Source organism: Papilio xuthus, unplaced genomic scaffold (genome assembly GCF_000836235.2).
Source record: "Papilio xuthus unplaced genomic scaffold, Pxut_1.1 DF826945.1, whole genome shotgun sequence".
NCBI lineage: Eukaryota > Metazoa > Arthropoda > Insecta > Lepidoptera > Papilionidae > Papilio > Papilio xuthus.
In genome coordinates, this window is record NW_013531704.1 from 4,131,244 (window position 1) to 4,144,559 (window position 13,316).

The following is a 13,316-nucleotide window of genomic DNA, read 5'->3' on the forward strand; positions in this document are numbered from 1 at the left end:
GGTCGAGTCAACATTTTATAATACTTAATGCTCGTACTCAATAATTTCAAAACAAAATCTGATGACGTCACAAGAGGTGTTTACATTTTTGCCAAAAAAACGTAATCCTCGACTTCGTATCCGATTTTTTTTTAAATCTGAGTTCATCTTAATCCTGTCATAAATTACCTCTCGTCGAATTTAAAACTTTGTTTTATATGATAAAATTGTAAATTAAAGTATTGAACAAAAAAATAAAGTTTTTAGCTGTTTACAGTTAGAGTTTTTGAGCAAATATTAATTGCAAAATAATATGATAGTAGTTCGTATCCAAGACGCTACGAAGTATAGTAAGAAATATAAAAATAAAAGTTTACAACGAGTCTTAAAATACTTGGTCGGGAGTTTCTAATAGAGACTAACATCTAAGGACATAAGCTCCGAAAGTGCACGCTATACACATATAAAATTTGTTGAAATTTTATTTTTTTCAAGATTATCTCTCGCGAATAGAAGAATGACACAGTCTTGTAGTAATTTTTACAATAATACGAATGTTTCATAACCATCAAAAAACACCTAAGTTGATGAATGCATTTAAACGATTAGAATTTTAAAAAGAGTTTTTTTTATATTTTATATATTGTCGACATTTATATGGACATTGTGCGTATACACAAACAAACGAAGAGACAACTGAAATAGAAGTAATGAGATTAAATACGTTTACTGTTCGGCGAATCGTAATTTTTGTTTCTTGACGAAATCCATCGCCATTTTGTCCGTTGTACGTGACTCCAGGATTTGCAAAATCGGATGCCCTGTGAAGATGTCAATTGTAAATGGTTTTGTTACGTGGTTAATTAGAGTTTGTTTTCGTTAAGATGTAATAGCGGCGTTTCACTCTCTGTACTACGATTAAACTCGAGTTAACTAACTTATTATGTACTTAAAAAAAAAAAACAGAAAATACACACACAAATCTTTTAGTAGTATGGACTGCATCTATATTGGTAAAGTGCGGAGTTCCGCGTTGTAACGAACACTCGCGACGATTTAACATCTGCGACACGCGTCCGTTTAAATCTGCAACACCCACTTCTTCACACACTTACCCCGGTCATGTAGCTGCATGAGCGGCAGTTCAACCGGACGCAGCGGGTCGGGCGGCGCGTGGCTGTTAACGCCGGGCACGCGCGACAGCGGCACGAAAGCCTCGCCCGCGAAATCGTCCGCGGTGAGCACGTCGCGGTCCCAAACCGACAGCGCCAGAGTGGCCTGCGGGGAGCGGCACGCCTCCAGCGACACCGCGAATTCGAAACATTCGTCCCAAACCGGGTTTAGCGTTTTCTGTTAAAAATTGCAGTCATTACATCCCTAGTGTTTTGTTTTTCTTTTTATTTTATAACGTCGCATAATTTTGTTTTCGCTTCCGCTACAACTTAGTTTTAAATAGAAGCAACAAAGCTAATAAAGTTATGTTACCTTTTGAACGTTAGTGGTCTGTTCATGAGCTTTGGGAAACAGTCGCTTTGGAAGTAGCTCGAGCACTACAAAGGGGTCGCTCAATCCATTAGGGTCGAGTGGAATGACGTCACGCGCCGACAGCACCTCCACACACAGCGAGTCGTGGTTGAAGTACACTCTACGTACAACAATGTTCACGTATTAACAATTTTATCTAATAACAATGGAAGAGATGTGGAATAGAAATTTTACTTGATTAATTTTTGAATGATGAATCCCACAATGTATGAAAAACAAGCTTATAGATGTTAAGGATAGAACGAAGCGTAAGAAACTTATAAAGAAAGTTGACTCTACCACCATATGGAATCAAACCTAGAAGGAGACTGTACCAACCTGACTAATATGGAGCCATAGGGAGAAGGCATGGGGGTGCGCGCTTGGTCCATGACGCGGTCAGCCAGCCACAGCTCCAGCAGCTCCTCTGTCTGCGCCTGGTGGAACTGCATGCGCTGCTCCAGCCGTGACCACTCGCCGCTGTGTACATCCGACATCGGCAGACCTAGCCATATGAGAAATGCCCTTCGAGCTTAAAACACGATTATATAACGTCTTCCAATGACCGACAGGTTTTCCAATAGTTTGTTTAATTATTGTTATTTTTTATTTTGGAAAACATATTATATGTCGACTATTGAGCGAATAAGTAGCTGTATTACTAGTGATAAACTTTAGTAACAGAAGAGCATAATTCGTTCTTACCTTTTCCCTCTGCATGGAAGAACTCAGCGAGCAAATCAAGTGCCTCTCTCAGTCGGTGATGGTAGACCCTTGGCTTCTCCGCGCCCCCCGCGTCCGCTTGAGCCGACACTTCCTTCAACACCGCGCTCCAACACCCGGCTAAAGCTCGAGTAAATGCACGCGGCAGCAGCCATGTATTCAATGACGATAGATGCTGATCTAAGAACTCCAATAAAGGAGTTATAGCCTGACAACATAAGATTTTATGTAATTTGCATATTTGTATAAAGAGTGTAGAGAATTATATTTAGAAGGGCAGTTTGTAAGAGACGATCTTGCGAATACTGAGATACAATGAGTACCTTATTATGCAACTATAAAACGAAATATGTCGGAATCAAAGCTAAGTTTATTTAATTCGCAAATCATTTACTATGCGGAGTTACTATGCGGACATACTGCGAATGTGAATACCTGCGGAGTTGGCAAGGTGTCTGGTGACCACGCTAGATGGAACACCGCCTTGCGCAGCGGAGGACGAGCACGCGCTGCAAGCGGCGCCGCAGCGCGGGATGAACGCGCGTCGAGCGTGCTGAGAGCGCCACGAACCAGTTGCCTTGCGTTGTCGTCATTTACACTAAATGTTAAAGCAATATCTAATATCTAACCAGATAAATATAATAACCGACCGAATGAACTAAGAGTTTAATTATTATTTATCGTATTATTTAATTTATCGTAAAATAAAGGGTACAGCTCGTTGGTAGAATTTTATTTTCGATATAGGTGAAACACCAAAGTGATATAAATTTTATAACCGTATTAAACTAAGACTCTACATCCTTCAAACAACTTCTCACTTGCTTTTTCTCCTAGTATTATTAAATACGAAGAAGAAAGTTTTGAAGTGTAAGAAAATCTTAACAACTCTTAAGCGTTTATATTGAAAATCTTCCTTTGTAAGGAACTATACTATTACTTGATCTCTTAACAGTACAGAAAGCTTTTCAACTGTTATATAATACTCTGTAATATTAACAAAGCGGTAAACTATAAAGTAGAATAAACGTATCTTCGAATACACATACAAGGTTTTACAATCTAAAAAGTGTCTAATAACCTAACCTAATAAGTAACCTAATGATTTTTAGACAAAGAAAGAATAAATCTTAAGATAACAACGTTAAAACAATCTAAAACGCATTGTAACATAAATGGGTTGTGCAAATTGTTTCACTTTGTATTTATCTGGCAAATGGTATTATCAATGCACTTACATGTGCTCATCGTCGTACTCGGCGAGCGAGCGCCGCACGTACTCCAGGTTGTTTACAATCGTACATATCTCCTCCGTTGTTTTATTTTGCCCTGGTATACAAACGGATTTTTATACAATAACAAGAATTTCATTCGATGTAATAAAATTCTGTGCTTTCTTAACCAAGACATTCCTGTCCTTCCTTTTGTTGTAAAATAAGTTAATAAACTTCAAGAAATTATTGGTACTCATCTTTAGCATCCATTAACAGCGTATTTTGTTTACTAGATGAATGAGTACATTGGTCGTAAAAATGGATCTCGGAGCTTGTCATGTCTCTTTGTTACTGCAACTATCCTTAGCCGTTGCCATCCGAAGCTAAGAACTTGTTTGTTTCTAAACGTGACTTTATCATGTTAAATTTGGAAAGAGTATCGTGAAATTAGAAAGGCAATAAATTCACGTATTTATTATGTTATAGGTGTTAATCGTTCATAAAACAATCGATAGAGCAAATTGATACTACTGCTGCACTTACCATGGTTCTCGTAGTACCCCTGGTCGGCGAGCGCGCCGTGCACTAGGTCGGCGTAGTGCAGCGCAGTGGCGCATGCCGCCTCCAGCAGCCGCACACCGCCGCCTGCGCTCTCCTCCGCGCCCCCGATCGCGCGCCACACCAGACGCATGTGGTACAAACTGACACACAAAAATCGCACGTTCTAGGCGGCACACATTACTAGACATATTCCTTTTAATCAAAAATACACATTTGTAGTCAACCTATTCGTACTGGGCCAGACTTGGGTCTTGTAACCACTAATTTAGGGTTGGGTAGAGCCATTCGGTGATGTATGTAAGCTGAAAACCTTTAAAATGCAAGATATACAAAAAACGTTTATACTTTCTATTTCACATTCTTTCTTTCTATAAAGCATCAGTTAATTTCAGAAACAAAGGACAAGAGTTCCTATAGCAAATGTTTATTATTTTCTTGTCGCTTCGCGTCTCTACACAACGCGAAAAAGTCATATTATTTTCCTTTGTACTGAAAATATAAAGTGACTCACCAAGCGGCAGTGTCGACTGAAGAAGTGCTGTGCTTAACGAGATGCTCTCCTTCCACTGGTCGATCTAGATGTGCAATTTGAAAATTAAGATCAAAACCTTATATAAAATAAAATTTATCGAAATATTTAACTTTATCTACATTTTTTCAAAAAAAGAACCGACTAGAATAAAAGTGACATAGTCAGTCATGTTTGTTTATATATTATAGAATACGTGAATGGTTCATTGTAGGAGCGATTAAGTGCTCTTTGTCATCAGTATCGCACTAATTAATGGTCTCGTGCCGCACCGACTTAGATACCAATCTAACGCTCGCTGTGTCTTGGCACGGACCTTTTATATCCCTCACTCTAAGCAATTACGCAAACTAATTTGTCTACATAAAGATTTGGAATTAGGGTTGTATCAAAACAAACCGAGCTATATATTCAGATGTCGAAAGAAATATATTGCAGATTTTTTATTTTTTTTTCCAACTAAAAGAACAAATAAATTCTTACACATATTATTCATAATACTGACACAAAGAAATGTTTTACAAAAGTTTTTTTTTTTAGAAAAGAACAGTAGAAATTACCATACCAATCATATACATATCATCATTACATATAAATGTAATACGAAAACAAATAAGAACTTACCTAATTCAACAGCGGCGCGCACTCTCTGTAGCGCCATTGTCTTTGTCACAGCCAGCCAACGGTCGATCAAGGGCTCGAACCAACTGTTAAACAGTATAAACATTTAAGAAATTGAAAAGTATTACAAAACGTTTATATACAGATTTAACAATAAGAAGGACTAAATATGTACTTATAATAAACAAACAAATAAATGCACATTGATCATTGTCAAATTATAGCTTGTGTATGATATTTAACGATACCGAAGTTAAATATAATTACAAATAGGCCTCGAGCAGTTGCGGCGGTGGGTCTGTGGCGGGGTGTGGGGAGGGTGCAGGCGCGGCTGCGGCGCACAGCTCGCGGACCGCCGCTAGAACTTCGAACGGCAACGTCTTCGCCGACACCACGCACACTGATACACCAAAGACTAAATTAATAGTTAAATAACAAGAACAAAGCGTATGTTAGCATTTGTACACGGTCTGTAATCCAGTTCTAAAACAATCTCCGCCAACCATTAAGAACTACAGTCCGAAGTCCGAGAGGATTCCTTGAACTTTCCACAATACTTAGGCTAACTTCATTGCTTTCAAGAGACACTACACTAGAAGTTAACCAGTCCAAGGTATCTTTAGATCTGTCTTCAAGGCAAACAATGATAAGAGTAACAAAATTTAAAGAACATGTGGTCAATGTACCTCCGTTTCCATGTTCATCATATAATTCCTCTTCAGCCACGCCACACCAGCCCTCTGTTATCCAATGCTCTACGCACAGTCTAACATCTTCTGACACCTTAATAAAATTATCATATCTTTTAGTATGGTTAAATAAGAAAAAAAAACAAGTTTATAAACTAGATAGCAGAACCAAAGTTTCGTGTTTTAAAGTACTTTAAATGCACTTAACGATATTAAAGATGGCTGTACTTAAGAATATTGTAACAAAACTTTAAAAAGGATCACCATTCTTCGTGTAATATTTTACAACGGTTATATTAAGTTGATGAAACTTACCATTTTATCGATCTGCGTAAACACTACAGTGAAATACGGCACGTTATTGGTTCTGTAACAAATAGAAATTCTTTTATGTTCAGTCACGTAGATTGACATACAACAAACAATAGATTATTACTAGACTCTGTTAAGTGACGAGAAAACTTAAAGTTCTGTCAACATAATCGCTCTGTTAGCTTCTTTATCTTTTTAGTTAATTTTAATAGCTTTATATACATTGAAAAAGCATTATAATAAACACGATAAACGTCAACCAAGAAAATCTAGATAATACTTGACGCCGATCAGAAAACTATATTAAATTAAAGTGCTTTTTAAAAAGAATTATAAAACCATTGGAGATATTTATTATATCGAAATTTGTTTTATTATTAACGATATACGGTACATTTTTAAAGTAAAATTATTGACGGTATTACGGCAGCATTTCAAAAAATGTAACTAAGACTTACGTTTCAAACAATGGATGATAGTAAGTCAATCCTTGCTGCAAGTCTATCTGGACCAAGGTGATCAAATTGACCAAATCCTCGCCTCGTTCGGACCTCGTATCCTGGGCACAGAGAGCTTCGTACCATTCCGCGGTACCTTTACGAAGAGCGCCCACTATTTCACTTCTAGGATAGAAAAAAATAACAATTGAATATCCCCATTTCATTCAGAAAATTATATTGATTTACTTACTAACTGCTGAGCTATTCATTGGTTACTAAGAGCCTTAGTTTCGATTCAGTATGAAAATGACTGAGGTCGTTGCGTTCTTAATATGTGGCCTGTGTTAAGATTAATGAATTATTAAGAGGGTTAAAGCGATTTTGGTGCGAAAACGAACACAGATGTTCAATTAAATGAAGGAGTGAAATTTATCAAGACTGTACCGAATGTAAATTCCTACATCTTTGGGTAACAAAAGTGTAATTCGCGTTTTATATTCTCGACAACTGGTTTAATTAAAAGTAGGATGTTCTACCATGTTGTAGAATATACATATACATTTCTGGAGTGTTAATTGAAATAAGACTGCTTAAAACCGAATTGTCAATCACTAAAATTTAGATTTTCAGTGAATTTAACTGAATGTGTTTTTAAAATAGGTAAATGTATTATAGAAAAATACAACATTACTTTGTGATGAAGTGAAATAGATTTCGTATTCAATATTATACCTAAGGGATTTCCTTAAAATAAATAAGGTTACCTTATTTCCTTGTTGAAAGGGCAGCAACGCCAGAAAGCTTTCATTTGCGACAGTTGATTTAGGCATCGCAACAGATATTCTAATCTGCAATATAAATGTAGTAAATTAAATGAATTTAACAAACTAATTATAAAATAAAAAGTATTTTAAAATAAATCTTACTGATTGAGACTCATGTTATGCAGCACTGGGTACAAGTCTCGGTGCAGGCGCAGCTGGTGCAAAGCGCGGTCAACGAACTCTCCGAAGCAGTCGGCGAGCCAACGCTCTTCGTCACGCGATACTCCTACCCCAGCGTCGCCGCTGCCGCCACCGGACAGGGTCTCCTGAGCGCACCATGTTCTCTCCAACTCTGTTAGAAGCTTGTACATGTACCTGGGTGAGAAATATTTTTTTACAATCAGCGAATCCGTAAAAGATTGGTTCAATGAAAGTCAAATAAATGCGATGTTGAACATACCGTTGATAATCAGGCAGCAGTTAGTTATTAAAAAGCTTAAATGTAGTAGTAACATACTTTGGATCCAACGGAGCTTCGCTATTAAGACGGCAGGCCGCTGCAAAGCGAGCGATCGCAGCTTGCAGCGTGCTCAGATCCCCTTGCACGGCGTGCTGGTGCAGTAAAGTCTGCGCCGCTCCGCACAGCTCGCCCTCCCATGCCGCGCTCGCACTGCTCCCGGCCTCGCTCTCGCCGCCACATTCAGCCCTCAAGATGTTTGCAGTTTCCACTTCATGCGCGAGCAATACACCGAACAGACGCTCGTGTTGTCGTACCTTGGTACAAACATTTTTCTCATTATTATCTCAAATTCCTGATATATCTAACCCAAACGTTTAAACCTAAAACTAACACCAAACAATATGCAAATTGCTCTAAGTACAATTTATTTAAAATATCTGAATCAGTTAACCTGCTGCCAATTGTCGTCATCGTGACGACCAGCTTCCCGGGCCGACAGCCAGAGACGAAGTCTGATACGTCCCTGTACTGACGAGCGCTGCGATCGCGCCTCCAGTTTGTACCACGCTTCCACGCCCGTTGATGGTATTTCTCGCAGTGGAATATTCACACATCCTTTTCAAAAAACAGGAGTAAATCATAAAAACGAAAGAAAGTTTCAACGCTGTGCAATTTGAATGGCGAAGCGCTTGATTGTCAAGATTGCGCATTGCTTACCAAGAAAGTCATCCTGACTACCCTGTCGGGCGCTCTGGCAGACTTGCTTGAAGAATCGGCCGAGGCCGCGTACGCCGCGCACTTCATTCAGTCGGGAGACCGCATCCAGCACTGAACTCTCGTCATCATGGTCCCAGATATCCAGGTGCAGAACATCCGAGGATATGTCATCAATGTCACTGCCGCAGAGTTAGTTTAGAAATTAGGTAGCATTTCTGTTTAACTCTCAATGTTTTTTACACAATCTAACACAACATCGACACGTTCATGCATTTAGCGAAACATTTAGAACCTATCGTATAGAATACACCATTTGTCTTCAAAACAATGTAAATACAACACAAATCTAATTTATAACACGTACAAATAACTCTAACAAAATTTTCCACTTATGTAACTATGAAACATTTTCGACAACACGAAGTTAACAAAGATTGAGAAAATACAATTATTTGTTATCCAATATTGTTGTACATGGACAGATTACAAAAAAAATAGCAGCTATTTAATGATAGCTTTAAGAAAATATGCACACCTTTTATTGATTTCTAAGCTACACATTTAAAAATTAAAGAACTAGAAATAAAAGCAAACCACATTCCAAAAACAATAAATCACAAATAACCAAAAGAGTAGCAGAGAGATACGACAATACAGATATGTAAAATGTGCCTGTAGTCTTACAATTTAAAAGTCTCATTCCATTTGGGCGATAATGTGTGCGGTCTAACACTAGTGGCGCGGATGTAACGTGCGGGCAGGCGGCCGAGGCTGTCGCGCTGCTGCCGACCATCGCGCCGCTTGAAACTCAGTCGGAAGCCGTGCTTGCGCCCCTCGTCCTCCGATGCCCGTGGCGACGCCGGCAACGAAGCCGGTTGAATTCCGAGCATGCAATACGGATCGCTAAATCCTAAAAACACTACTTCTTCAGCATCACCAAGTATGACTCTACTGAGAAAGAACCATCCAGTCTTAACGATTACATTTACCTTATTCCTTTGTGTAATTCATTAATTAATTCGCATTCCAAACAATTCATTCTTATTATTGACGAACATTTCAATGATATGTCAAGTTTAATTAGCATGGTAGAAAATATTTCAAGCTTAAACCCGACGGAACAAGCGACTACTTTAGTTTTGCAAAAATCCCTTTCAAAATATGTATATCAAAGTTATAAAATATATAATCTAGTATCTACCAAATAACTATTATTTCAAAACATGATTTTAATGTGAAAAGTATTTGCATGATTGTGATAATAAATATCTCAAACTAATGACTAGTTGCATAAACCATCAATTTTATTTAATGTACCTATTATCAAAATCAAAATCTACTTTAGAAACATTAGTTACTACTAGATACTCGTAATTTCAACTACATATTATTTGATATTTTCGTACCGTTAGCATCTTTAGCTTCGAGTCCGTCTGCTTCAATAACAGCACATCCCAGCACGACAGTTGGTGGTCGTTCACTGCCAGCCGCACGAAGAGCTCGCGCGTGGATGTCCGCTGGGACTCTGAACGCGCGGCGAGCGTATTCAATCACTTCTTCCTTGTAGGCCGCGAATTGACCGTCAGGTGCCGGAGCGCCTACCGCATTCTCAATGCAATACAACACCTAGTTTATAAAACAAATAAAAGTTAGTAAGATATTCATTTATTCCCATATTAATTAGCATGTTTTGTTTTATATTAGTTCTGCAATCTATTACAAAAAAGTTTGGAGCATCACTTGGAAAAAGAGCCATTTTAAAAGACCAGGCACATTACGCACTCGCTAAATTTGCTGTAAAAGTTCACGATTAGAAATATACGACAAAGGTTGCGTGTTTGATTTCAATTAACCGTATCTAGTCCGTTATTATCTGTAGTAACAAAAAGGTTGACTTATTAAAGGAACACTGCGGAGGTACGCAAAGAAATTCGTGTTTTTGTCATACTGAATATCTTTTACGTAGGTAAATATTTTCCACTTATATTTCGTAAAAGATACAATTTATTAAACAATAATGCAGAAGGATACATCAAGCAAAAACGGCGAAATTACAATTGATAAAAAGGCATGTGCTGCCAACACAACTTACACTTGTTAACAGAAAAAGGTTATGAAAATTATGTAAACCATTAAAATGAAGAAAGTTTACCTCAGTATACAAATGTTCATGTTCCTTGTGCGAGAGCTGTGCGGACACGCTGGGCAAACCAAGATCATGGGGCGCCGGGGGCGGGCGCTCGGCACGAGCCTCCGCCAGACGCAGCGCTGCAAGGCGACGATTCTCTTGTCGCCAAGACAGAGCCGTGAAGCTCTCGAAATACGATCCATCTGTATCTTGAACCCTAGCAATCAGTCAAAATATAGATCATTATTTAAGTTGAATCATTGAATACCTTATAATATGACCAACAATACTTACAAGGTGTGAATACAAGTGGTGGGATATTTGATACGTTATTAAGATAGCAAATTAAGTGGCAGACATATTTTGTTAAAGTAGGATGATCAGGAATTAAAATTGTTAATCTACTTAATTAATTTTTAGTAACATAGTTATAGAAAAATCGTTACTTTATTTTATTTTAGCGTATCATTAAAGTATTCCTTTTTTATAATAAAACCACGATATCATAAAGGACAAAATTGTTTGAATAACTAGGTGTTCATCTACGACATATACGCGAAGCCCGGGGACGCCGAGCGAATAAAGAAAAGTAATTAGTTGTCGGAAGCTCGCATCACACGCAAATGACAAGGACGGTTTGAAGATACAATATGAAAAAAGTTATATAAATCAACAAGAACTTTATGTTTTTAACAATATACGGGTAAAATTATACATTATATAATCTGTCTATCAAAATACTTTACGCAGCGTAGGATGTGTTTAGTATATTCTTTGAACTTTTTTAAGAATTCACTAACACTAGTAACAATAGATCTCAAGCCCCTCAATAGACCCACGCTCTTTTTCTAGCTCGAAAATTTAGTTTAAAAATATCTGTTGTAAAATATTATTACGAATTTCACTTTATAAAGTTAAGACGAATAATACTTTAGGCACTAGATCTAATAAGGCCATAGGAGATTAAAGTTACTCGTCAATAAAAACGAATAACCTTGAAAAAAGTTAACGCTTCAAGCACTCTAGTATTTTTACCTCAGGAAGTGGTAGGAAACTGAATTAGCAATGCAAAACTAGATAGCAATCGTAGCACCGGATCTTTGTGGAGGTCTGACTCCCACGCGGGAATGAAATTACTTTAGGAGCTTTTTATACTGACTTAATTTAAAGGTGTGACATTTTTTTTTTACTTTTTGAAGTATAAGGAAATACGTTAGTAAATAACAACGATTACAAGTACTAGATACAAATATTCAACTCTAATCCAAAAGTACTTTGTCCTCAATTACACATGTATAACATAAAATCAGTATAAAAGGTTGATCAGTGTGGAAACCTTTGGATACAGTAGACAAGATAGTCATGTTTTTACTTAATTCTTGATATCCTTTAGGATTAGAATAGCCAATATTTTTGATTTCTACTCATTCAAAAACCAAACCTGTAATAATCTATTCGCCAATAAATAAGGACTAGAAACACGTGATACTTACATATTAACATTCATACACATTTCATACAAATGATTGTAACATTCAAATATTACACTTAATACTAAACCCACACTCCATACGTAGAAAATTATAACAAAGTTTTCCTACGAAACAGGCAGTTTCAATCTATTCTACTGCCGCACAGAAAGTTCTCGGTTATTCGGGCTTCCCTTTATTTGCACCTGTCCTGTGGATTGTGCCGGTGCCGCAAACTATCGCGCCGACGACGGATCGCGCCCGTCGGCTATGATACGACTCAACAACTTATGTAAATTTCTATTCATCATTTTCCCCGCATTTCACATCATACCTTTCGGAAACAATTGTCAAAGTATAATATGCTAGTTTATAAATATCGTATACAAGTAAATCAATTCAGTTTTTTTTAAAGGATATAAAATATTTTCGATGATGAAAAAAAATGTTTCATACATTCAATATTTTGGTCCAACCCGTTTTGAAATTTTATTGTTTGCACATAGAGCAACAACAGTGGAACACAGTAGGTCACAACTGTCATCTTTATGAGCGGCCATTACCGAAATTAACTCCACTTTCCACTCGTTACAGGATATTATGGTGTCCGTAGTAAAAGCATTGCAGTATCATTTTTATTGCTTCATTTAGGTAATAATCAACCCCATCTTACTAGAAATAGACTTTCACTACCTACAATGAAGTACTGCTTTGAGTGTATTTAGTAGTTTATAAGATTTAAACCATATTCTCCAAATCACGTATTCTTCAATATTTCTTACCCCGAGTTGACGGAGTTGTCTACTTCAGGCCAGGAGAGGCGTCGCTTGCAGAAAGCCATGGTCGGCTTCTCCGGCGGCTGCTGGCGGGGAGCACGCAGCGAGCCTCCGCGGCGCGGCGGTGCGAGCGGCGCTAGGCAGTCCAGCGTGCGGCGGCGAGCGCCCAAAGCTGACACACCTTCGGTCGGCACCACTCGTGGAAAACCTGCGTATGTACATTGGCTAATTTGTGTTATTTTTTGTTTTTATACAAGGTCGCTTCCCGATTTAAAAAATGGAATATAACGTACAGTCAGCGTCATATAGATCGTCACAGACAAGATATGCAAATATATAGGTACATCAAAAGTAATCAATTATATCGGTACAACAAAAGTCCTCAAAATAATAGATACATTCACCCTGCT

At 37.8% G+C, this 13,316-nt stretch overlaps 1 protein-coding gene across 1 annotated transcript in view; it reads right to left on the reverse strand.

The window, feature by feature from the left end:
* Positions 1-705: 705 nt before the first annotated feature.
* Positions 706-13,316, reverse strand: part of unc-13-4A (BAI1 associated protein 3) — a 14,724-nt gene continuing 2,113 nt past the window's right edge. Inside the window, exons 2-24 of the mRNA XM_013316432.1 lie at positions 12,913-13,114; positions 10,686-10,878; positions 9,940-10,159; positions 9,218-9,443; positions 8,534-8,712; positions 8,268-8,431; positions 7,874-8,130; positions 7,519-7,731; positions 7,357-7,440; positions 6,611-6,775; positions 6,156-6,207; positions 5,838-5,934; positions 5,419-5,551; positions 5,155-5,237; positions 4,513-4,576; positions 3,984-4,141; positions 3,465-3,555; positions 2,662-2,824; positions 2,209-2,434; positions 1,843-2,008; positions 1,465-1,624; positions 1,095-1,329; positions 706-800 (exon numbers count right to left, since the gene is read on the reverse strand). Coding sequence (XP_013171886.1) covers positions 706-800; positions 1,095-1,329; positions 1,465-1,624; positions 1,843-2,008; positions 2,209-2,434; positions 2,662-2,824; positions 3,465-3,555; positions 3,984-4,141; positions 4,513-4,576; positions 5,155-5,237; positions 5,419-5,551; positions 5,838-5,934; positions 6,156-6,207; positions 6,611-6,775; positions 7,357-7,440; positions 7,519-7,731; positions 7,874-8,130; positions 8,268-8,431; positions 8,534-8,712; positions 9,218-9,443; positions 9,940-10,159; positions 10,686-10,878; positions 12,913-13,114 — 3,626 coding nt within the window. The remainder of the gene's footprint in view (positions 801-1,094; positions 1,330-1,464; positions 1,625-1,842; positions 2,009-2,208; positions 2,435-2,661; positions 2,825-3,464; positions 3,556-3,983; positions 4,142-4,512; positions 4,577-5,154; positions 5,238-5,418; positions 5,552-5,837; positions 5,935-6,155; positions 6,208-6,610; positions 6,776-7,356; positions 7,441-7,518; positions 7,732-7,873; positions 8,131-8,267; positions 8,432-8,533; positions 8,713-9,217; positions 9,444-9,939; positions 10,160-10,685; positions 10,879-12,912; positions 13,115-13,316) is intronic.